A 25919-nucleotide genomic window follows, 5' to 3' on the forward strand; every position below is an offset into this window, starting at 1 on the left:
ATTTCTTACTGACTAGCCAATCCCAGCGCGGCCTTTCTGACGTCAGCGTTTTCCCGCTGTCGCTGCTCCTACTCCTGCTGACCCCTCCTTTACAAAATTTATCGGCAAACTTTCTTACGTTCTTTCTGACTCACAAATCTGTTAGTAACGACATAAAAACGCCACCATTATCTGTTTCGCTAGCAAAAGAATAGTTAATGACCTTTCTTACAAGAATTCCGTCTTTCCCAAGGGCAGCACTTACCTCTGCCCTACTACGGAATCGTTACTTTCGTTCATAAAGTAGCACACCCCTCTACCTTACCCTTCTAACAAGCATTAGCTAACCGTTTCTCCAGAATTAAGACACCTAGTTGGAGACGCTCTGCTCCTGAGAAATAAAACCAGAGTTTCCCAATTAACCTGAATGCTATTTCATTCACACACTTTCATACGGAAAATGTAGTTCATTCACACAGAATCCTGTCTTTCCCGAGAGCAGCGAACAGTCTGCCCTACTACAGAATTATGACACTCGTTAATAAAGTAGCACTTCCCTCTACTTTATCCTTCTAGCAAGCTTAGGGAACACCTATTACCTTTCCAGTGATATGCGTAATCAGAGTGCCTTTTGGACTCCTGGTACCTAAGACCAAAATTTCACAGGTGACCTTCGCTACCATACATTTCTCTCACACAGAAAATGTCCCTAATGGCAACACACGACGATGTTACCGAATCGAACCCAGACAATGCGTCGTGCAACTCCAATCGTTACACGTTTTCCCATGTACCTACAGGGCAACAACAATTCCGTCTTTCCCAAGAGCAGTGCTTACCTCTGCTCTACTACGGAACCGTCACAAACTTCCGACTTCCTACATCCCAGAAGCCGTCAAACAACATAGAACTCCTTGCGACTCAACATACATAAACCAATACTTATCCACAATCAATAATCAATAAGCAATTTACAAGCAATAATCATCAAACCAAAACAATAAAAACCATAACTCTGCTACCAGAAAAACTGATCCAGCGCAAGACCGGGAAGAATGAGGAATAACATTTACCGATACCCTCCCTGCATCGCAGACCCGACGTCACACTAACTCATTCACACACGCAGTCATTGGTGGGGCCCATAACACCAATACTCACACTTCTCTTTCAACGAGTCTACACACACAGGAGGGATGAGTAATTCAAGCGCTGGACATGTGGGGGGAACACCTTATAACCTATAGGGAGAGAAAAGTTATCTTACAAAATATACATTAACATCCTTCGGCTATAGATCCTTAATCCTAAACATCAAGGCGCTCCACCCACTTGGTCAATGGACCAATTTAGTTGGATTGGTTGATGGTGATTTAGAACCAGCTAAAACACATTTTAAGACTCAGAATCCTTATCTCTCCTAATAAACCACAAACTTGTATTTCTTGTTAATCAATATTTGTATATCTAAATTTTCTTAATTACATATTTGCATTTGTCTCGTCAAAGTTTAGAATTTTTAGATCGATTCAAATAAATCACAGAACATCATATTTACCTAATCTGGCTATCTGAAGTCCTCTAATTCATTGGCTCTACATACCCAAATTTTGTCATAAATTGTCCGAAAAGCAGGCCAAAGCTCAAAGTTCTTTGCTCAGCACGCTACAGTCCCAATTTCTCAAAGGACCAGAAGTCGTGCAAGCATCCATCATAGCCCGTAGATTTGGAAAGGTTCGCAGTCATCAAACGATCGGGCAGCATCCGGACCATTAAGGAAAGAGCCACGACCCACACCTCTCCTTCGGACTTTCGTAGCTTCCGTACGTAGCTCCACACACCGAGAAACACCGACCAACACCGACCACCACTTCTAACCCACCCCTCATTTTTATAATAAAAAGCAGGTTAAGATAATACAAATTTTAGGCAAAGAACGGTGGTGATTTGCTGGTTGGGATTGTCCGATCACTATTCCTAGATTTTCAGTACAGTTCGAGGGGTGATGTCACTGGTTTGCCCAAGTGTCGGATTGTTCTGGTTTACTGTAAGGTTGATTGTTCCCTTTTCTGGGCAAAAGTCCAATTTGCCATCCTTGACCAGGGACACACTGTGTAAAGGTCGCCAAGAGGTCCAGGATACATGTTGGCGCATGCGCAATTGATTTCGCGCCTCACGAGACAGTGGCCACTGCTGCACGCGGTGACAGCAGCCATCTTTGATTTAGGCCCAAATGCCAACTTAAGCAAAACAAACACAAAAGAGTAATTAATACATAGAAATATTGAATCTAATGTTAACCCCTTAATAATTCTTCTATGTGCTTGTATTTATCTAGCGTATAGCAACATTTAAAGCGATTATATTCACCTTTTCGATCCAGTCAGGAACACAAACATCACAAAAGCAACATATATCATGCAGTATTGTATTACCACATATACTATTGTTAATATGCGTACAGATTTTAGTTATAAAGGTTATTTAGCCATGCAAATAGCAAACCCCATGTGTAGTTTTTATTAATAATGTTGATTTAGTATACATGCATTACTCGTTTAATAATATTATAATTAATAGATTAATTAATTAGTATTTTCATGCAGGAATAGAGGAGGTATACAACATTTTGCACTACCTGCTCCATCAGTAACAAGCACTCTTGGAGAGACATTCTGGTGCACATCGCTTCTCCTACTTTTGGAACTTCCTTGCAGACTCTATTGGCTTTCCTTTCGACTGACGTATACACTGTGTTTACTGTTCTTTGATTTCTTTCCGTCTTATGGGAGAGTACCTTTGAGCTGTCAAGGCTCATGTCCCTTCCTGAACTTTCCCAGAGCTTTGGTAATTAATGGCAAACTCAAATTTAGCTTTTACTATATTGTACTCTTAGGTCTTAAATGTCTGCTATTGATGTAGTTACTCCTTTTAATATTTATGATAAAATCTAACTTTAACTGAATGCTGTTTCTCCATCAGTTGACTCCAAGAATTGATTGTGCATTCCAATTGGGTTATCAATGGTTGGAGGGAATTCTGATAGAGAGATCTCTGGACAGCAAATACTAATGTTATTATTCCGCATAGCTCTAACTGAATTATTGGTTTGTATGATCTTCAGATTTGGTCTAGCAGTGACAATACATTACTTGTATAGCTTAGTTCTGAGAGTTATATACATGAATCTAATTACGAGTTTGTAGGTCAGTTACCCAATTGCTGTTCCTCATTGTATAACTGGAGTTGGATACTCTATGTCCAACCCCTCTCAGCACAAAGAAAGATCAATCGGAGGACCATGTGAATGCGCATTAAGACGAGTGATAAGACAAAGAAGTTTGTGATCAAAAAGGGCCCAGTGACACTACAGCACCCCCTACCCCTAATGGGACACACTGTGGCAGCAACAGTAGAGTGACCAGACGTCCCGGATTTGCCCGGACAGTCCCGGTTTTTCACCAGCTGTCCCGGCAGAGTTTAGCAATTTTGGCACCTGTCCGGGTTTTTAGGTCTCGCCTGAGCCAGCGCTTTAGCGCTGCTCTGGCGAGAGTTTTAGTAAGCGGGATTTGGAAGTGCAGACTAGTGGCTTTTCAGGCCTCCAACTACAGTGCATGTGCGCGCACCATTTGTCCGCCTGTGTGATCACTTTCGCGGCCGCTTTGATGTTCTCAGTGAGCCGCTCGGCCACTGAGAACATCAAAGCGGCCGCAAAAGTGCACACCATGTCAGCCTGCGTGCCTTTCTCCGCCTACCCCCCTCCCTTATCCCACTTCCTGCTTGGCTTCCTTTGCGTTTCTCTTTGTGAGCGCGTCCTCTTGACCCCTCAGCCACCCCCCTCTTCCTGGGCTGCCGCCTGGGCACCCGAGCAGACTTCTCCTACCAACATAGCATATTTAACAGTAATTATGCTGCCCATGTTGCCCCGATTGTTCGCCTGTAACGAACTGAGATAGATCGGCTTTCGCCAGCCTTTCCCCCGCCTGTTCTTGTGGCTCCATTGGGTCGATTTTACTTTGTGACTTTTCCGATCTGATTTTTGTCTATCTGCAACATTGCCATTTTGCTGTGATGTTACTGGGTTTTTAACCTGATCCTACATCATGGCGGCTTCGAGCGATTTTCTGGCTCCGATGGATTTACTGGTCAAATTATATTATTACTGTATTTTGAAAATGTTAATCTGCTCTGCGGATTTCCCATGGGAGAGCGATAAATGAATTCTATTTCCGAGCTGTCCCTCTGCCAAGGCAGAGCCGGTGACAAGCACCTCCGATTTGCTGATTACAATTAGCCTCACCGATTTGGGCTCCTTCAAGCATTGATAATTTTTGCGCTTGTTTGTTGTTGTTTGCAGACTCCCCATAGCCCCTCGGGAGCCTCTCCTTGGTACAGCACCCCACCCCCCCCCCAGATCTCCCCTCCAGTTTCGCAGCGCATGTTTCCTGATCTTTGAAAAGTGGGGCTAAGACCGAGATAAGAGCAGGGCATTGCTGCCTACACTCACACACTGTTAGCATTTGACAGGGTGCATTACTATGTTTTTGCCAGTGTACTATGGTCTCAAGATACCTAAAATTATATAATTACTGTATTTTGGCATGTTAACCTGCTCTGCAGATTTCCCAGGGGAGAGCGGTAAATGAGTTCTATTTCTGAGCTGCCTCTCTGCCAAGGCAGAGCCGCCGACAAGCACCTCCGATTTGCTGTTTACAATTAGCCTCAGCGATTTGGGCTCCTTCAAGCATTGATATTTTTCGGCATATTAAGCACGTTTTAGCAAAGGTGATAGGTCAGTTTGAAATTGAAATGAAATTATTATTATTATTCTGATAGAAGTTTGGTTATTATTAAAAATCCGGCCTCATTTCAGATTCAGCTTTTTTTTCTCCTTCCTTCTCTTCTTAAATGGTAGGGGGGGATGCGTTTGGGGGCAGAGGTGTTGGAAAGAGACACCACTCTTAGGTCTCGCTTTTGGGACCTTATAAGTATTTAGTTATGCAGCACAATATCCATGGTGCAACAACATCAACTGTTGCATGGCTAAACACTTATAAGGTCCCAAAGGCGAGACCTATTGGCTATGCCAATGCTTGCTAGAGGATGTTGACTGAAAACAGTAAGAGGCACTTTTTGGTGTGTTCTTAAGCTTTGCTAGTTAGCAACTGTTATAAGTAAGAAATTTAATTAATAGGTATGATTTTGGTTGTAGAAATTCTATGTCAGGACCGGAGGCTCCGATTATGCTTCTCTTTTCTTTACTCGAAAAAACTCAGCAGCCAATCAGATTACAGTATCAGAAAAAACAACTACAATACCCATGAATACAGTGGGTATGACCCGACAACCATAGAGAGTCCCTCTATAAAAGGTCCCTAAGAGAATACCACATCCTCTTTCTTTGCGGCTCCGCAGCCAGTTAAGTCCTTTCACATTATTGTTGCATTGTTCATGTTCTCACTGTATTGTATGAGCATTGTGACATTAATTACTTTACCGCACTTGCCCTCGCTTGGCCGCGCAGTGCTGAAATTCATTTGGCTATTGTTCCCATTGTTTTACCTTCAAGGTTCTTTCTCTGTAGGAGCATGTGTCACCTCATTGCCTCGGGCGCTTCGCGCCCGCGCGCATTTGCTTTTATTTGTGGAGCGGGAGACCGGGGGTAGAGGACAGCGCGTCTGTGCATCGCGCTGTCCTCTTTTCATTGCAGACTAGGCGGCTGTTACTGCGCATGCGCGACGGCCATTTTGTTTGTTTATCCGGCGTTTTTTGATGTTTTTTCCTCAAATTGGAGCGCGGGAGCAGCGCTTTTCATGCTCAATTGCCCACAGCCTAGTTTTATGCCCCCATTGACGCCCAAAATTACATAATAGGTTTTGGGCTGTATAATTATTGCATAGGCTCTGCCTAGAGTGGATCTTTCTTGGCAAGCCCTCCCTCCACGTTTTGAATACATTTCTACACAGTTCTTTCGTGGCTGTGTGCATTGGCTTGCCTGGGGTCGTTTCCACTCCCCCTTATTTTGCTTGTTGGCATTACATTTGAGTACTGTTTTACTACCTCCTGTGGGCATTATTTCACTTCTAAAGTGTTACTATGGAAGACTGTTTTGAGGAGGAAGAATACTATTATGACGAAGGGACCTCTGGGTCCATGGAACAGGAACTGGTCGACGCACTTGATGTGGGTGTCCAACAGTCAGTTAATAAAGCGCTGGTTCGCGCAATTCCGCCTTTGAAGCGTCACTTATGTTCCTATGCTATTCAACAGGGCTGGTTGCCGGGTCCTTCTGCTAAGGCTCCGAATCCTCACAGATCTGATTTTGCTAAATTAGCCAAGGATCTCTCCAATGACCATTCTTACGTTCATACCTCCAAACCTGCGGCGAGCTCTACTTCTCGCCAGGCGGATGATGGGGATACGTCTTCCGCTCCGTCATCTGACCATGACGATTCCCCCTTCCGGCAAAAAAGGTTCGTAAGGAACATTTTGTTGATGCACCCTCGCATCCTCAACTTCTGACCTTCGAACCTAAGGACATTGTACATCCTAATTCCTCTGCATGGCTCCCATCCACAGAAGTTGCAGAATATGTTCAGGCTCATATTTGCCAACCTTTTGATAAAGATGTACGGACGCGTCTGCGTTCGGAATGTCCGCGTCCTGATCTAGCCGATAAATGGCTGACACGCCGGAAGTAGATCCGTCCATGATGACGTATTTGAAAAAGTATGCTAAGGACCCCAAAAAGGGTACTGATAGAGCTTGGCGTTCCTGCCAAGACAAGTTATTGGACTTGCTGGGTCCCCTTACCAAAATTTTAGATTTGGGTTTTAGGGCTAAGGAATCCTCTTCTGCTATAGTCACTGATGAACTTATTGAGTGGGCTCAGAGAGCCGTTTGTATTTTGGGCAACGCCAATTGTGCCATGTCTTGTGAACGTAGGCATTCAATTCTTTTGAAATTAGATCCGAAATTGGCAGAACTGTCCTCTTCTGAAGCTGGCCCATTGGCTCAGGGTTTATTATTTGGGCAACCTTTTCTAAAAGAGTTGACCAAGTTTGTTGCTACTTTCAGCGGTCTGGACAAGGCTCAGTCGTCTCTTCGACGAGCTTTCCGTCTGGTTTTTGGTCGGGCCGGACGATATAGAGGACGATCGTTCGGCCACGGAAATAGTCAAGGTTCCCAGCGTGGACCTCAGTCCCACCGTGGAGGGTCTCAGGACTCCGGATACAATAATACCTACAATTTCTACCCCAGTCGCAGATCCCGCAACAGGTTCCGGAAAGGACGTCACGATTCCTCCACTTCAGGTGAGTTTACTAACCCCTTCGGAGGTTGTGTTGGGGGGCAGGATTAAATTTTTTCTCCCCAATTGACGACACATCTCGAACGATGCTTGGGTGTTAGAAACTGTGATGGGTTACAAGATAGAGTTCTTCAGTTCCCCCTCCCAGTCTCATCCCCCATTCCCTATGGTTTTTTCCCTTCAAGATCAAGCAGTTATTTCCGCAGAAATAGATTCTCTTCTGCACAAAGGAGCCATTGTTCGTACCACCCCTCATCCTCACGGTTTCTTCAGCAATATCTTTCTGGTCCAAAAGAAAGGGGGCGGATCCAGACTGGTTCTAAATATCAAAGACTTCAATGACTGGGTCATTTATCGTCACTTCAAGATGGAGGGCATCCATCTTCTTTGAAATCTTCTTCAGGAAGGGGACTGGATGGTCCGCCTGGACCTGAAGGATGCGTATCTGTCAATTCCCATTTTCGGACCTCATCGTCGGTTTCTCCAGTTCCAATGGCAGGGGGCCTGGTTCGAGTACAAGGTTCTCCCGTTCGGCCTATCGTCAGCACCTTGGTGCTTCACGAAACTTCTGAGGCCTGTCGTGGAGTCAATCAGAGCACGGGGTGTTCGTCTGATCATTTACTTGGACGACATTCTTCTCATGGCTCGTTGTCCTCGTCTTCTCCTGACTCATTTGGAATGGTCGATTCATCTTTTACAATCGCTCGGCTTTCTTGTGAATCCACAGAAGTCAATGTTCGTCCCGTATCAATCAATAGAATTTCTGGGTTTTCTGGTCAATTCTCGCAGTTCTCAGCTCCTCTTACCCTCTCAGAAGATCAGATCCATCAAGAGGGATTTGAGATTGATTTTACACAAACCGATTGTGTCATTGAGATCGGTAGCCCGGATAGTTGGCCTTCTAGCTTCATCAATTCTGGCAATATTCCCGGGTCCTCTCCATTACCGAGCACTTCAGCGACTCAAAATCCGCCATCTCCAGAAAGCCCTCAAATATTCAGATCAGATTCCTCTTTCGGAGGAGGCGAGGTGGGAGATGCTGTGGTGGTTGGAACACATGGAGTCTTGGAATGGTCGAGCCCTATTCGGGGCGACTCCCGAAGTGGTGATAGAGTCCGATGCCAGTCGGTGGGGGTGGGGAGCCCGTTGCGGTTCTCTAACCACAGGGGGCTGGTGGTCATGGAGCGAATTATCTCTCCATATCAATTGTTTAGAACTTCTAGCAGGATCCTTTGCGATTCGTTGTCTTTCTCCCTGCATGACGAATTGTTGCATTCTTCTCCGCATGGACAATGTGTCAGCGGTTCGATATGTCAACAAAGTAGGGGGCACGAGGTCCAAGATCCTGGCAGAGATTGCCAAGGATTTCTGACACTTTTGCCTTCAGAGACAAATCTCAGTGATTGCAGAATATCTTCCGGGTTGCAACAATCTGATTGCCGATTGGAACTCTCGTCATCTCAGAGACTTCAGCGATTGGAGACTTCATCCTCGTGTCTTCAGGGCTGTCACTTGGGATTGGGGTCCTTGTCAGATAGATCTTTTTGCCTCTCGTCTCAGCAGGCAACTTCCTCTATTCTTCTGCTGGCGCCCGGATCCGGAAGCTCTGGCTACGGATGCATTTCTGCAGGACTGGCAGTCTCATCACTGTTATGCCTTTCCCCCGTTCGTGATGCTCCCCAGAGTCTTGGTTCGCACGAAACGTTATCAGTCGGAATTGATTCTGATCACTCCTCTTTGGAGGGCTCAGGCTTGGTTCCCGGTTCTTCTGGAAATGATCTGTGCAGTGCCGCTCCTTCTTCCCGAAAGTTGGAATCTGTTGCTGGACCCTCTCGGCAACCCGCATCCTCTGATCGAATCAGGTCAACTTCTTCTTGTGGCCCGGCGGGTTTCGGGGATCGCTGTAAAATCCCAGGCCATTCGCGAGACGCTACCAAGTTTATCAGCGAGTCTTGGTCTCCCAACACGCACAAACGTTATTCCGCAGCCTGGAAACGATGGTGTTGTTGGTGCGATTGACGGGAGGTGGATCCCGCTTCAGCAGATATCTCTTTAATTGTGAATTTCCTAGCTTCTATCGCTTCTTCCGGTCTTGCTTATAGAACGGTTAATAATTTTCGTTCTGCTATTTTGGCTGGCCATATTACGATCAATGACAAACCTGCAGGTGAGCATCCTTTGGTTTGCAAATTACTCAGGGGTATTAGGTTGGTGAAACCTCCTTGCTCTAAATATGTTGCTTTGTGGGATGTTTCGATGGTTTTATGATTCTTAGAAACCTGGCCTTCCAATTGTAATCTGTCCCACAAACAGCTTTTGGCCAAATTAGCTATGTTATTATGTTTGGTTTCTTGTAAATGCGTCTCGGATATCCGTGCTCTGGATCTGGCAGGTCGTAGATTTTCACCTGAAGGTGTTACTTTTGCCAACTCCAGATGCACGAAGTGCAAAACTACTTCTATTACTTATCCGAGTTTTCCTAACAATCCTAAACTCTAAACTTTGTGTAGTTCAATGTATTAAGGATTATGAGGTAAGTACTGCTCAATTTCGACAGGATACTCAGGGTCAGTTATTGATTGCTTTACAAAAACCTTTTCGCCCTGTCACCCCTGCTACCCTGGCACGATGGGTGAGATGGCTCATGAGTGAGCCTGGAATTGATGTTACAAAATTTGGTGCACACTCCGCTCGTGGAGCTATGGCCTCCAAAGCTTTCTCTTTGGGAGTTGGTTTAATGGATATTATGAAAGCCGCTGATTGGTCAACTGATTCTATGTTTAAAACTTTTTATTACAAACCAATTGTGGATATTGCATCTGTAGTGGTGGCACAGCTTTGAACAAGCATAATCGGAGCCTCCGGTTCTGGCATAGAATTCAAAATTTGCGAACATACGTTTTCAATTCTATTAAGGACACGGAGGCGAGGATTATCCCACCCAGTACTGTTTTTTCATATGGTTGTTTCTATCATCTGCTTTTAATGCATATGTATATTTGTATTTTGGATACATTCCTTTTTTCCCTCCCCTTTACTGTAATGTTTTTTCTGCCATGAGGGAATGGTCTATTACGACCCTATTTTTTCCTGTCTTATGGTTACCTGCAGGTTCCTGTTTTTTCTGCTGCTGCGTGCATCCAGCCTTCTGTTTCCATCCTGTTGATCTGCTGTTCAAGGAACGAGCTGCGTTCAGTTCCAGGCTCTTCGCAAGTTGGACTGTTCTTCAAGCTATCTGTTCTGTTTACAAAGAAAGAGGATGTGGTATTCTCTTAGGGACCTTTTATAGAGGGACTCTCTATGGTTTTCGGGTCATACCCACTGTATTCATGGGTATTGTAGTTGTTTTTTTTGATACTGTAATCTGATTGGCTGCTGAGTTTTTTCGAGTAAAGAAAAGAGAAGCATAATCCTCGCCTCTGTGTCCTTAATAGAATTTAAAATTCTTGTCACGTATGTTCGCAAATTTTGAATTACATTTTATTTACTTTCTTAAGCCATTCCGTGGATGAAAAAGTGTAGTCCATCTTCTATTTGTCTCACATGTCCCGTTTTTTGGTTCTCAAGATCTGGTCGCCCTAAGCAACAGCCTCCACTAAACTTCTCTATAATAAGAAGATAACAAGCATTAACAATGCAATGGTCTCGGCATTGGTAAAGTTAGAGCTATTGGCATTGCTCATGACATTACTTTTGTTTATGTTTTTGTTTTTAAAACATTTAAAGAAACGGCATTGTCATGAGCAATGCCAATAGCTTGGAAATCCATTGCTATCCGCCCCTCTTCTCCCCTGTTCTCCATTGGCTGGCCTCTTGAATGCTGGCCAGCCATTGGAGAAGAGGTGCCGTCACTCCGATCAGACCCCGTCCTGGACGCTGCGTTTCTCCGAGGCATTTCTGCTCTGCCTTGGAGAAAGGCAGTGGTGTGCCTTTTGCTCTGCCTTGTCTAACCCCTCAGCGGTTGTCTCAGCCATTTGTTATACGTGTTCTACACTCATTTAGAAAATGTTCGAAATTAACACCGGAACACGCGCCCCCTCCAGGGAAAAGAGTGAAAGGGCGATGTTTTCCCGTTTGTCTGTTGCTCCACCATGGACTTTGGTTTTCTTGCTATATCAACTCTTCTTTCTATCAGTTGTAATCTTCTACAGTGATTTTTTGCGGACACAAACGGAAATATACAGCCCGACGCCAAAGCACCAAAACTCCCAATTGGTGATGCGCGCCTGATCACAGGTAAATGTGGGAGAGAACGGGGTTGTTGAGCAGGGCCGGGCTGGCTTGCCCGGGCATCGGGCGTTTCCTGAAGCAAAAGTGCTTCACAGTTAACCTCCCCCATGACCCTCCAGCTGGTCCGACATAATTGCCAGGCCTACTTTGGGGTTCCAGTTCGGCCCTGTTGTTGAGTATCCTACCCACGGCTTTAAGTGGGATAAAAAAAAAATGGGTGGGGGGCGGTGTTGCGCGGGGTCTATACGACTTGTATTTTGCTGTCTCTTTTGTCATTGCATCCAGGCATAATGATACAGCAAGTAACATGATACCTACAACAAGTAACGACTATTGGCTTTGTCAATCGTTGTTAGTTGCATAAGATAAATTAGCAGTAACTGTGGCTTGTATATAATATTGAAAAAGCATCCACTTGAAGCCCTAGTGACACCACGACAATGTTACTGCTCCTGAGTTTCAAAAAGAGACAACAATATAATCATGCAGTGGCTGAACTCGACAGATTAAGAAATATATCCCAAATTATATATAACAGTTGGTAGACGCATGCCTCTACAGTGTTCTCTTATATTTTGAAACCAGAATTGGTCAAGTTCGTATCCTTTCAAAGTTCCCTTTTCAAACAATCATTATCAACGCCAAGTCTGGCCCTGGCACGGTAGTGCGTTTTTTGTTTAGTATTAATAAAATTTGACACTTCAGAGAGCAGTTTCAGCAGAGAGGACAAAGAAGGAATGGGCATGGAATCCAAATACAGAAACTGAAACTTATCTATCAAGGGGAAACATCACTGCCAAAGTTCAGAGCTTGTGAAAAAGCGACCAGCGAAATCACTTGCTAGTTAATGTTAGGGGGGGGGGGGCTAAGCAAAAATTTCGGGGGGGGGGGGGGCTGAATCTTTAAACAGTAGGCAGAGTGGCGCTGATTTCGGGGGGGGGGCTGAATCTAGGCAGAGTGGAGCTGCGGGGGTTCTTACAAGGGGTGAACCAACAGCGAGGCCTCATTAACATGCAAATGGTCTTTTTAAAGACCTGTGAAGTGCTCAGGCGCGGTTTATTGTGTAGTAGAGTATTGAATAACTCACTGAGCCATACGGCTTGATTTAAGCAGTTTTAAAGCATCCGAGGGGAAGGGGTGCTGGAAACGAGCTTCTTGAGCACAAAGGTCAGTCTGTGCTGCATTTGTTGGTAATTGTGTTCTGTTTCCATTGTTAAGCAGAGGGTTGCACAGGCATTTCCAGTTGTAGGGTGACCCTTACAGACAGCGAGCAGGAGATGTGGGGGAGGGGAATTCCATCAGGTCCGAGACTCTGCACTCCTGTTTCAGCGCCTAGTAGACCCGCTGGCACTGCGTGTGTTTATTTTCAAGCCACTACAAAATAACTGTCCTTGGAGCTAATGTCTGCCTCCTAACAAGAGCATTAGCCTTTCAGTGCACGCGTCCAACCACTGTCCAGACTCCGGCCCATGCTCACCTCACCGACCACCACCCACAGTGACTCATCTCTAAACAGCCTGAGACGTAATCAAACATATATCAGCAGACCTCTTCCTGTCACCCACTAGCCAGGGACAGTAGGGGTCCGGGCGCCTAGATTCCGAAAGCGCCACGGAACTTCCAAGCTGTAGTAAGCGCTATTCACATGCACATAAGAAAGGAATGTAGGGAGGGGGGGTGCGGGGCAGACAAGGTAGAGCCAGACGAGAAGTGATAAGTGGAATATGTTGTGAGGTTTAATGCAATGCGTCAATTTACTCCATGTCAGGCTGTATATGGCGACAAAATGCTGCTTAAGTGGCTTCATACTGTATTGCAGGGTGTTGTGTTTGAATCCCAGAAACCTCTGGCGACCAGCGGCAACATGTGATCCTCAACGTTTATTTGTTTAATTCTAAATTTAGCTCCGGGGGACTATAGGGCTGATGCAGCGTTGAGGCCAGCTGTAGAGATGCCTACGCTGCTGACCACTGGGGAGAGAGGGAGGAGGGGCCCTGGGGGAGGGAGGGCTGTCTGAACGAAGCAGCCAGAGTTGGTGAATCACTCCCTGCACAGGCATTTCCAGTTGTAGGGTGACCCTTACAGACAGCGAGCAGGAGATGTGGGGGAGGGGAATTCCATCAGGTCCGAGACTCTGCACTCCTGTTTCAGCGCCTAGTAGACCCGCTGGCACTGCGTGTGTTTATTTTCAAGCCACTACAAAATAACTGTCCTTGGAGCTAATGTCGGCCTCCTAACAAGAACATTAGCCTTTCAGTGCACGCGTCCAACCACTGTCCAGACTCCGGCCCATGCTCACCTCACCGACCACCACCCACAGTGACTCATCTCTAAACAGCCTGAGACGTAAACAAACATATATCAGCAGACCTCTTCCTGTCACCTACTAGCCAGGGACAGTAGGGGTCCGGGCGCCTAGATTCCGAAAGCGCCACGGAACTTCCAAGCTGTAGTAAGCGCTATTCACATGCACATAACAAAGGAATGTAGGGAGTGGGGGGGGGGGGGGGGGGGGGCGGGGCAGACAAGGTAGAGCCAGACGAGAAGTGATAAGTGGAATATGTTGTGAGGTTTAATGCAATGCGTCAATTTACTCCATGTCAGGCTGTATATGGCGACAAAATGCTGCTTAAGTGGCTTCATACTGTATTGCAGGGTGTTGTGTTTGAATCCCAGAAACCTCTGGCGACCAGCGGCAACATGTGATCCTCGACGTTTATTTGTTTAATTCTAAATTTAGCTCCGGGGGACTATAGGGCTGATGCAGCGTTGAGGCCAGCTGTAGAGATGCCTACGCTGCTGACCACTGGGGAGAGAGGGAGGAGGGGCCCTGGGGGAGGGAGGGCTGTCTGAACGAAGCAGCCAGAGTTGGTGAATCACTCCCTGCACAGGCATTTCCAGTTGTAGGGTGACCCTTACAGACAGCGAGCAGGAGATGTGGGGGAGGGGAATTCCATCAGGTCCGAGACTCTGCACTCCTGTTTCAGCGCCTAGTAGACCCGCTGGCACTGCGTGTGTTTATTTTCAAGCCACTACAAAATAACTGTCCTTGGAGCTAATGTCGGCCTCCTAACAAGAGCATTAGCCTTTCAGTGCACGCGTCCAACCACTGTCCAGACTCCGGCCCATGCTCACCTCACCGACCACCACCCACAGTGACTCATCTCTAAACAGCCTGAGACGTAAACAAACATATATCAGCAGACCTCTTCCTGTCACCCACTAGCCAGGGACAGTAGGGGTCCGGGCGCCTAGATTCCGAAAGCGCCACGGAACTTCCAAGCTGTAGTAAGCGCTATTCACATGCACATAACAAAGGAATGTAGGGAGTGGGGGGGGGGGGGGGCGGGGCAGACAAGGTAGAGCCAGACGAGAAGTGATAAGTGGAATATGTTGTGAGGTTTAATGCAATGCGTCAATTTACTCCATGTCAGGCTGTATATGGCGACAAAATGCTGCTTAAGTGGCTTCATACTGTATTGCAGGGTGTTGTGTTTGAATCCCAGAAACCTCTGGCGACCAGCGGCAACATGTGATCCTCGACGTTTATTTGTTTAATTCTAAATTTAGCTCCGGGTGACTATAGGGCTGATGCAGCGTTGAGGCCAGCTGTAGAGATGCCTACGCTGCTGACCACTGGGGAGAGAGGGAGGAGGGGCCCTGGGGGAGGGAGGGCTGTCTGAACGAAGCAGCCAGAGTTGGTGAATCACTCCCGCTGCACATTGTAAAGCAGGGGTTAGGGTGTCTGCTTTTCATGCTGATTCAGAAAAGCAACCCGGAGGAAGTGCGGAAGCGAACAAGGGTTTGGAAGCGGGCGAGGCGAGGGCCAGGAACACCACAGCCTTTCTCCGAGGCAAAACAGAAATGCCTCGGAGAAAGGGAGCGTCCTTTTCGGATTCGGGGGCGTGTTTTGCTGTTGTCTCCTCCCTGAGACTTTCGCAAAAAACACGCCCCCCGATCCGAAAAGGACGGGGCATAATTGGAGTGACGGGACCTCTTCTCCAATGGCTGGCCAGCATTTACTAGGCCAGCCAATGGAGAACAGGGGAGAAGAGGGGCGGGTTCAAGCCCCTCTTCTCCCAAGTCATTATCTCTCGCGAGCGAGACTGCGCAAGCGCAGCCATCGCTAGCCGAGACCTAAAAAGACAAGCATTTACAATGCAATGGTCTCGGCATTGGTAAAGTTAGAGCTATTGGCATTGCTCATGATATTATTTTTGTTTATGTTTTTGTTTTTAAAACATTTAAAGAAACGGCATTGTCATGAGCAATGCCAATAGCTCTAACTTTAACAATGCCGAGACCGTTGCATTGTAAATGCTTGTTAATGTTGCCCTTGTACTTTTTCTGTGCTTTATTGCTTAGTGTTTTCAAAAGGCGGCGTGCCTATTATGTTGCTCGCCGTTCCCCAGCCTTATGTTCCGTTGCCGTTCGTGTTTCTATACTTAATGAAGCAACGGTAGCAGTTGATCATATTATCCTACCCCTTTGATCTTATAATATTATTATCGATCTCAGTGTAATGTTGATTAATTTTGCTAATGTGAAATTATAATTTTTTTCCCCACTAATGTACACTGATGTTGCCTGTTCCTTGTAACCAGGGCTTTCAGTGGGATGGAAAAACTCGGAGGTCTCTCAATGGGGCATGGCCAATGTAATTAACGGCGTGGCTTAAAAACACGTATACTAAAAATCTGTGCTTTGCATAGTGTGCCGCCCTACTTGTATGTTGCTGTTTCTGTCATTACATCCAGATATATAACAAGTAACATCGTGTTGAGCATTTTAACGATAGCTGAATGCAAACTACAACAAAACAATCTGTAATCAAGGCGTTTTCTGCATATCTGCCAAGTGGAAGCATGCTACGTGACACGTCTATAGAGTGCACATTTTTTGATCAACCACAATTAGCATCCTAGGTCTTGATTTCTACAATTCCCAATTGGTGGTACTGGCAAAATCGCAATGAAAAGGGGTCATATGTAGCAACTATTTGGGCAAAAAGAGCACCATGAAACGCAATACACATGAAAAATAATGTAAGGACTCTACACACTCAGAAGTTGAGAACAGAAAGGCACGTAGGTAATATAGGCATGGGGAAACAAATTTGTGCAATTAACATGCATGAAGTGATCAGAAGCAGAGAGCAGCTGTGTGTGTGGGGGGGGGCAGACAGTGATGGCGGACTTGAGCAGCGAAGTCAGTAGGGGCAGGACGGCACAAAGATGGCGGATGGTGGAGGAGGGACTTTGGCAGCAATTAAGCACCCTGGAAATCGAATGCGAGACGGATCTAACTATTTACGAGATGGGGTCCTCTAAAGTACCAGGAGAGGAAGAGACATGTTATGTACAAGTCTCAACCGAAACAACGAAAGAAATGCGCGCGCTCAGGACCGCGGTACGTCACCACCCGCCGAGACTCACTACATACCGCCATGGTGACCGGAAGCGCCTGCGTACGGGGTTCCTCCGTCAGCTCCCCCAGTCTCCTTCACCTCCCCCAGTCTCCTTCACGGATTCTCTGGCACTTTCGGTCTGGACACACCGCCTCTACCACCGTTCAACTCTAAAACGACAAGCCGAGCACCTCCTCCAACAAACGTCAGCACCCACATAGACGAACAAAGGGGAGGAGAGATCACCAGCGAAGGCGCTGCATTCTGAGTAATAGGAAGAGCAAGCGAAAGGAAGTAGGTGGGGAAGCGAACAAGTGTTTGGTGATGTCATAACAGCAACTGCCAATGACTTCCTGGGGTTAGAAAGTATGAGCGCACACATAGAAAAATGAGAAAGAGCGGACTGAGCAGAGGCTGCAGATACGGTCTGAAACAAGCCGAGGGCACCGGAAGACACCACCGCCTTTCTCCGAGGCAGAGTAGAAAGGCCTCGGAGAAACGCAGTGTCCTTTTCGGATTCGGGGGCGTGTTTTGCTGTTGTCTCCTCCCTGAGACTTTTCGCAAAAAACACGCCCCCCCGATCCGAAAAGGACGGGGCATTATTGGAGTGACGGGACCTCTTCTCCAATGGCTGGCCAGCATTTACTAGGCCAGCCAATGGAGAACAGGGGAGAAGAGGGGCGGGTCAAGCCCCTCTTCTCCCAAGTCATTATCTCTCGCGAGCGAGACTGCGCAAGCGCAGCCATCGCTAGCCGAGACCTAAAAACTGACCTCCTAGTGCAGGGGTCTTCAAACTGTGGGGCGCGACCCCCAGGGGGGCCGTGGAGTGATGCAAAGGGGGTCGCGCCTTCCCAGTCACACTTCTGCCCAGGCCCAAGGGCTTCAGCCCCCCCCCCCACACTTTCCCCGTCCTGTGTCATCAGCCCGGGCTGCTGCAGTGAAACTTGAGCTGCTGGGGGCTCAGCTGGGCAGTGTCTGGATTCCTATCTCCGGCACGCCCGTGTTTTTCACAGGTCTTTAAAGACCATTTGCATTTTAACATGCCTTTGTAAACTGGTTACAGAGGCTTAGGTTTTTTTGCTGGTTCCAGTACCCCCTGGGTCCCCACTGTGCCTATTCCTTACATTTGGATTTTACATTCACTGCCGTAGTGTGAGAATGCATTTCATGGAAAGGAATACAAAGTTGGCTTCCTGGGGGCGCCATGTGTGAAAGTTTATTGTGCTTTTGAAGCACCTGCTGCAGCATTTCTTTCCCGGCAATTACCAGGCCTCACATAAATGTCAAGATAACTTGTGTGATTAATTATCTTCCTGGAGAGTGATCAGAATTTTGTATAGTTGAGGTTTTGACTTAGGTGAAGTTAGTGCAGAGGGTTAATATGCCTGCTGCAAAGAACGTGTACCAAGTAGATTACAGAGTGTGTATGATGTGAAGAGATCAGCAGGTTACTGCTTTCAAAAGAAACATCCTTTTGTTACTTGCAATTTATAACTTAAAGTCCTAATATAGAATAGTGAGCTATTAACTTTCATCCTAGAACAGCATGCACACTACAAAGAATACCTCATTAGACCATTGATTAATGTTGCAAAAAGGGTTAATTTGGCTAGAAATCAATTCTTATTATTAAAGGAAACTCCCAACTATGCTGTTTCTTTTTCGACTCTGAGTTTGTGCTTCTCCACACCAAGCACTCTTGAACTATACTGCCTACCAGTATGGATGACATGTGACTCCTATACTTTTAGTCCTTTGGCTTATGTAACATTTCCTATACACTGATTTACACACTTATGATTGATTGTCTCTGTGTAATGTGTGTGTGATGCAAAGTGCTCGGACACCCTACACTGGTATGAGTGGCACTATATAACTAATTCAATGCATCTGAGAGTGTGGGGTTATGGAGACTTGGTCACTGTTAAAGGGTGCTAGTGAGAGAATCCGTGGTGGGGGTGGTCATTGGGGGGGCACCAACAAACATTGTCGCACAGGGCACCACCAGCACTAAAGCCGGCCCTGGGAAGTATGCACAGATAAGCGCTGAAAATACCGCTTTAGGTGACTGCTTTTTTTGTACCGACTGGGCCATCAAAATAATCTGCTGGTAACCCTAACCATAGGACTGGAAGTTTGTTGCAGGATCAGCACATTATTTATTCCCTTCACCCTCGATCCCCGATTAATGCCGCAATAGTTTAACTTAGATCTTAAAGTCTACGCCCCCGTCAATAACATGCTGAGTTACTTCATGGGTCTGGGAATGCACCCTGCATTCAGACAGCTCATTCCTCATTCTCGCCCTTTATTGTCACGCTCACCTTGCACTCACAGTGATCACAATGCACTCACACTGATCACCATGCACTTGCACCATTCACCCGCTCACCTTGCACTCCCAGTGATCACTCTGCACTCAAAATGCACTTGTCCTGCTCACACTATACCTCAACCTGCAGTCACACGAGTACACTACTCATCCTGCACTCATGTGACACTTCACTCACCTGTCCCCCTCACTACTCAATATGCAACTCACTCAAACAAGCCCATCAGTAATCATACATTCATTCATCCCATTCTGAACTTGCATCCGCACCCAAAATGAGGTCAGGGATGAGGAGAAATGTGAATTGCCGAAGAGAAGTGTGGACACGCAAGAAGTGAGTGTGATCCAAAGGTGAGGGCTTCTGTTAGAACAAAGGGGAGATGTGAAAGAGGAATGGGGGGACTGGAGAGGTGTAAGATACAAATAGACAAAAATTTGAATGAAGAGACGAGGTGAATGAGAAGTGCTGAGGGGCACGGGAGGTGACAGGGCCAGAGAGGCCATGAGATAAATGTGAGAGACTGTTAGAGATGAGGGCAGTGAAAGGACAGAATGGCAAGAGGTGATTAAAGGTGAAGTGAGAGGTTGAATGGGGAGAGTTCAGAAGTTGTAAAAAGGGGTGAAAGAAAATGACCTGCAAAGTGAGAGAGGGATCCGGGGTTAGGAGAGGAGAGAGGGATGGAAGGGAGGGGGTGAGAGGAAAGCTGCATGGGTAAACGGCTTAACTCTACACAAAACCGCCAGGGTTTTAAGGGACCCCTGCTTCTTCCGGTCAGGGCCAGGTGAGCTTCTAATGTGGCAGCACGTATTGCTGCAGAGTGGAAGGCCCTTCACAAAGGTTGACTTGAAATCTTTCTGATGATAATTGCTGTATTTTGGTTATAAATGGGTACTGATTGGGTGAAATCTTTCCTCAGCGTTACTGTGTGTAACAAATATCAAAATAATGAAGCAATGCTATCCCAAAATACGCGGCATCACATAACCTCATTTACATTTTCATCCCACGCAATTTAGTCAACAGGTTTAGACATTTTTGTCAGGAGGGGGTCCTTACGCCTCAAAATGTTGACAGGGGGGTCTCGGCATCCAAAAGTTTGAAGACCTCTGTCCTAGTGCCTCTGTTCATTTGTAGGGCTCATGCTCATGGCCGCTATCACAAGCCAATAAGCTGAAATATAGCCCGAGCACGAATCCCAGTGCTACAGAGATGTTCGCTCCCATGTTGATACATAAATGAAGCATGCAACTCCCACTTTAGAACGTTATTAAAACGATATGGAGACACTAGTATAAATAGCAATCGTACTTTAAAAGTGAGATAGCCGTGCAATGTTAGAAGCGAAACCACAGGTCCCAAAATGCAACGTTAGAAAATAAGCGGGGACGGTTTTACCGGGATACGTGATATTCTTCACAAGAGGTCACTTCTCACTTGGCACGTATGCAGATTGACGAACAAGCATATGGCTATTCAAAAGCACTGTGTTCATGGGAGAATAGTGACTGGTGTGTCAAAAATAAGAATGTGCTGGCATTTTATCTCAACTCTGTGGTATTGACAAATCGGAAAAAGATTGTCCGTCGTCAGTCATAGAACTGGAAGGACTTAATCACGCTCGTGTACAGTCAGCCTGCAGCAAGCTCCAATGAAGTACCATATCTCAACTCAGAAACAACAGCATTTAATTTTTAAACAACTTTTTCGTAGCGTTATTACTGTATTTACTGATATCTTACCGTATCATTAGCGGTAAATTGTATTTATTACGAGAGCAAACTTGACACCTGAAATAGTTGCTCGTCATATTGGCGTATGGTGTATCTATGTAGCGATCTTCGGAGAAGTGGCTCATTGTGCATATTTTGAAGGTTTTCCTACTGTGGCTGTTTATTAACGCATTACTTACAAATGGCCGCCTTAAGTATTTCAACCTAGGATCTCTTGCCAGGACGTTTTTGGTTTTTAATGGGTTTGAACCGCTCGTAATAGTAACAGAGATGTTATTCATCCTCCAACCGCTAGGTGTAGCTGCAGGTAGGTTTGCTCTCGCGAGTTTATCTCTTCCTAATGTTCCTTTGCTCAGGCTCCTAAAGTCTCGCGCGAATACCCTTTACCTCCTCTTTCGTTCCCTAAGCTCCAACATGGCAGTCGGCAAGAACAAGCGGCTGACTAAAGGAGGCAAGAAAGGCGCTAAAAAGAAGATGTAAGTTCTCTCCATTCATGGCGTGTCGTTTGACCGTCTTTATTTTGCGACCCATGGTGGCTGAGTCATGATGCTAGAAGGGCGGATGGTCTGGATGCGAGTTGGATGGGGTTTGAAGCTCCCACTCTTACGGCGGCGGTATGGCGATTGGCGTGCGGAACTGATGCCGGTGCAGCTTTACTGTCCCGGCCAGCGCGCAGTGTAGAATTGGGAAATGTTCTTAGTCAGCTGTCGTTTGCTAAGCGGCCCCAGCTTTTCTCATTTGCGATATGTTTACGTAGGGGCATTGATGCAATTGGCTTAATAATAACCAGTTTTTTTTAAGACTTTACATTTAACACCACTTTGATGAAGCTGTTATTCACCTTTGCCATTCTCACATCTGTTTCCTGTTTTGAGGATCCTTTTTTTGTCTCTGGTGGTTTGCTTTATTTGCGTGTCAGGAGCCACAAGTACTTGTTCATCTGTTGCATGTTGGTTTCAGTCAAGTTTTCTGTGGTAAATGTTAACATATGCTCCGATTCTCTAAGCTTTGGTATTTGGCCATTTATTGTCTTGGAAGTAATTCGTCTGACTGAGGATGCTCTTATTGCTACTGTGGTGATATGGGTTGATGTATATGGGATAAAGTATTCCGTGTCCTGCATTATAAGGATATTGCGTTTTACAGAGGAATTGCATAACACATAGAGGATCGAGGCCGAAGGCTGAGTCCCTTTATAAGATGATGGAACTTCAATACGCATACATTAACCATCCCATAAACAATTTAAATCCTTGGTGTGATACTTCATGGTTAACAGAAAAGGCAGAACCTATACTATGACGTCAAACACACCAGTAAGCAGATTTTATCGAAAGTTTTTAGTTTAATGTACATCACCTATAGGATGGGAAAAAGTAAACGTGCTGCTGCAAGTCACTTTTTGTTCTTTCTTAGGTCGAAGCCTACTCTGGTTTGCTACTTATACCTTGGGAATATTCTGAAAGTTTCCCTGGGAATCCATTTTGCCTTTGCCAATCTACTCCACACCAACGCACTGTACTGTAAACCACTATACTCTAAAACACATTACTCCACTGCACAACTGCTCTCCATACTACTCTGCATCACTCTACTCCAACTGTATGCCACTACACTCTACTGTGCTCCACTTCATGCCACTCCATTTTATGCAAGTTCACTCTACATCAATTCACTCTAAACACTTTACTCAAAATCAATGCAGTCTATGCCACTCCATTTTATGCAAGTTCACTCTACATCAATTCACTCTAAACACTTTACTCAAAATCAATGCAGTCTATGCCACTCCACTCTGTGTTCTCCGCTACTGATCTGTATGCCACTCTTCTCTGCACCACTGTACTCATCTCCAATGCACTTGTACACCACTACGCTCTATGCAATTCTGCGTCGCGCCATCCTATGCCACTGAACTCTATGCCAATCCACCCTAAGCCACTCTGCTCCACTGTACTCTGTAACAATCTAGTGTACGCCACTGCACTTTACTCCACTCTGTGCCATTGCACTCTACGGCATTCTACACTGTACACCACTATACAACACTGTCACTCTTCACTGTGCTTAATGGCACTGCACTCCGTGCCATTCTACTCCAGTGCCTGCTATACCAATGCACTCTACTCTGCACCACTCTACGCCAGCGCCCTCCACCCAAATCTGCTTTGCAAAACGACACCCCATTGCACTCTTTTACTACTGTGCACCACTCTCACTACTCTACCCACTCTGTATACTCCCTTCTACGCCAGTGCACTCTACGTCAATGCACTTTACTCTTAACCAATACACTCTAAGCCACCCTATTCTGTGACCTTGCGCTTTCCACCTCTGAACTCTGCCACTCTTCACTGCAAACTCTGCCACTCTACTCTGCACCATTATACTTTATGCAAATCTACTCCAATGTCTGCTATGCCAATGCACTCTACATGCCACTGTAATCTTCTGTATACCACTGCACTTTTGACACAGCGCTCTACTCTGCATCACTCTACTGTATGCCAGTGCACTCCACCCCAATCTACTATGCACCACTCCAGTCCACTCTGGAGGACTGCACTCTACACCACATTACTCTCCGCCACTCTTCTCTGCAACACTGCACTCTATACCACTCTGCACCACTTCACTCTACTGCTATCCCTCCCTGTACTATATGCACCACTGCACTCTACAACATTCTACTTTAAATGCACTCTACACCACTACTCTGTACCACTCCATTCTACGCTTGTGCACTCTATGCCAATGTACTCTAACCACTGAGCTACTGTGCCACACTGCACTCTAGACCTTTTTACTCTACGCCACTCTAAGCAAATGCTCTTTATGCCACTACTCTACCCTGCACCGCTCCGTATCTGCTCTGTACCCCTATTCTACGCTAGTGCATTCTATGTCAATGCACTCTAACCCACTGAAAGCTACTGTGCCCCACTGCCTTCTGACACTGCACTCTACGCCATTTTACTCTACACCACACTATGCAAATGCTCTCTAAGCCCCTACACCACTCCGTATCCGCTCTACTGTGGGCCATTCCGCTCTACTGTGCGCAACTGCAATCTCACCGGTCAGTCCACTCTACGCCAAGGCACTCTACACTTTCCTCAAAACAAATACTCTACTCCATTAAACTCCGCTCTGACATTCTACTTCACTGTATTCCACTCCACAACACAGCTCCACTCTGCGACACTCCATACAGCTGTGTGCAATTTTACTCCACTCTATTCTACGACACACTTCTGCACTCCGACACGCCACTCAGCAACTCTATTCCACTCTATGCTACTCGACGCCCTTCAACTCTGACACTACTTCCTCCACAACACTAGACACCACTCAATTCCACTCCACTCTGCCATTCCATAACACTCCACTTTACGACATCCCAAATCTCTCTCCTTTACCCCACATACTTGTAGCCATGCTGAACAGCAGCCTAACTGGTGTACAACATGGCTAAAACATTGGCAAATTCAAGTGTTTGCATATGCGCAACCTATTTGTTTTGCCATTGCTTGTTTGAACTGTGGCTGTAAATATGCTCCTTGGCCTGCTTTTCATGTTGGTAGGAAGCATTGTGATGTCCTAACTCAACTGTAATAACTTAGTAGCGTTGAGCAGTTAGGTTTCTTTGTTACAAGCAACTAGATGCATCAAAACTATGTAATAAGGAAATAAGTGACTGCTTTTGTAAAGAGTTTCTCATGTACAATATGCTCTTGCTAAAGAGTCTAATCTTTAATGGAAATAAGCGTAACAAAATTGCTTTGGTAATCAATCAGATTAACAGTACTAGACCTTGAGAACCTCCAAAAACGTGGGTTTCGGCTACAGTAAAATGATACCTCACTTGTGTGGGTGGGCCAAAGGCCTGTCTCTGGGAAGAGCTCCAAACATAGGGATTAAGGGTATAGCACTGAGAATTGTAAGCGCTACATTAAAAAAAAGTTTTTAGCCAATTCTGCATTGGACAGCCACACAGGTGAGGTATCATTGTACTTGGGAGACCAAGGGGAACGCTAGGTGGTAGGACATTTGTGCCGGCACAGTGATCCCACGCTAAAATGTATGGAAAAAGTGATTCTTTTTTTTTTCAGCCAGATTTCAGGTTTGCAGGGGATTCTGGGTAGAGAAACGCAAGCCATATCTCATTGGACTCCCTTGGGTGTCTAGTTTTCAGAAAATGTGTGGGTTTGGTAGGTTTCCCAAGATGGTCGCCGAGCCCGGGGCCAAAAACTCGGGGCCCTTCCCTGCCGTGAGTACTTGGCCCACCCACACGTGAGGTACCGTTTCTATCGGGATACTTGGGGAAATGCTGGGTGGTAGGCAATTTGTTTCTTTCTGAAGCGTGAACATTTTGGCACAGTAATGCAAGGGAAATGTGACAGTCACATTTTGAGGTTTGCAGGACATTGTGGGTAAGATAACTTGGGGTCCACAAGAGAGACTCCCATGGGTGTTTAGTTTACGACTATCTACAGTTGGTAGGCTTTTCTTAGATGGAATGTACTTTTTGGCAAAGACAAGACCGATATTACTGCACAACCATCTATTCCTCAAGCGCACACATGCTGGTTGAATTTGGCCCTAGGGCGAGTGATGGTTCAGTATATAAAATTTTATTAAGAGATTTCACAAAAATAAAATACACTGTTAATGGAAATGATGAGAAACAACCATTGACTCGCAGCTCGTGAGCTGTAAAGCCACGATAAGGCACCAACCTCTTTACAGGCCATTCATAGACCTGTCATATGTGTGACACATACAAAATCATTCACACTGCCAGCCGTGTGCAAATGCGTGGACTGGTGTTTGGCTTGCAGTGTGTGCAGTAACTAGCAGCAAGTCACTACTCGTGCCAGTCCACGCGCACAGCCAGCCGAATACCAGCCTAGGCAACCGCCATCACATTT

At 46.0% G+C, this 25919-nt stretch overlaps 1 protein-coding gene across 1 annotated transcript in view; it reads left to right on the forward strand.

The window, feature by feature from the left end:
• The first annotated feature begins 21378 nt into the window (after window positions 1-21378).
• Window positions 21379-25919, forward strand: part of RPS3A (ribosomal protein S3A) — a 30992-nt gene continuing 26451 nt past the window's right edge. Inside the window, exon 1 of the mRNA XM_085641657.1 lies at window positions 21379-21464. Within this exon, the coding sequence (XP_085497783.1) occupies window positions 21403-21464 (62 nt within the window). The 5' untranslated portion in view covers window positions 21379-21402. The remainder of the gene's footprint in view (window positions 21465-25919) is intronic.

This window comes from Triturus cristatus, chromosome 2_2 (genome assembly GCF_964204655.1).
Source record: "Triturus cristatus chromosome 2_2, aTriCri1.1, whole genome shotgun sequence".
Taxonomy (NCBI): domain Eukaryota; kingdom Metazoa; phylum Chordata; class Amphibia; order Caudata; family Salamandridae; genus Triturus; species Triturus cristatus.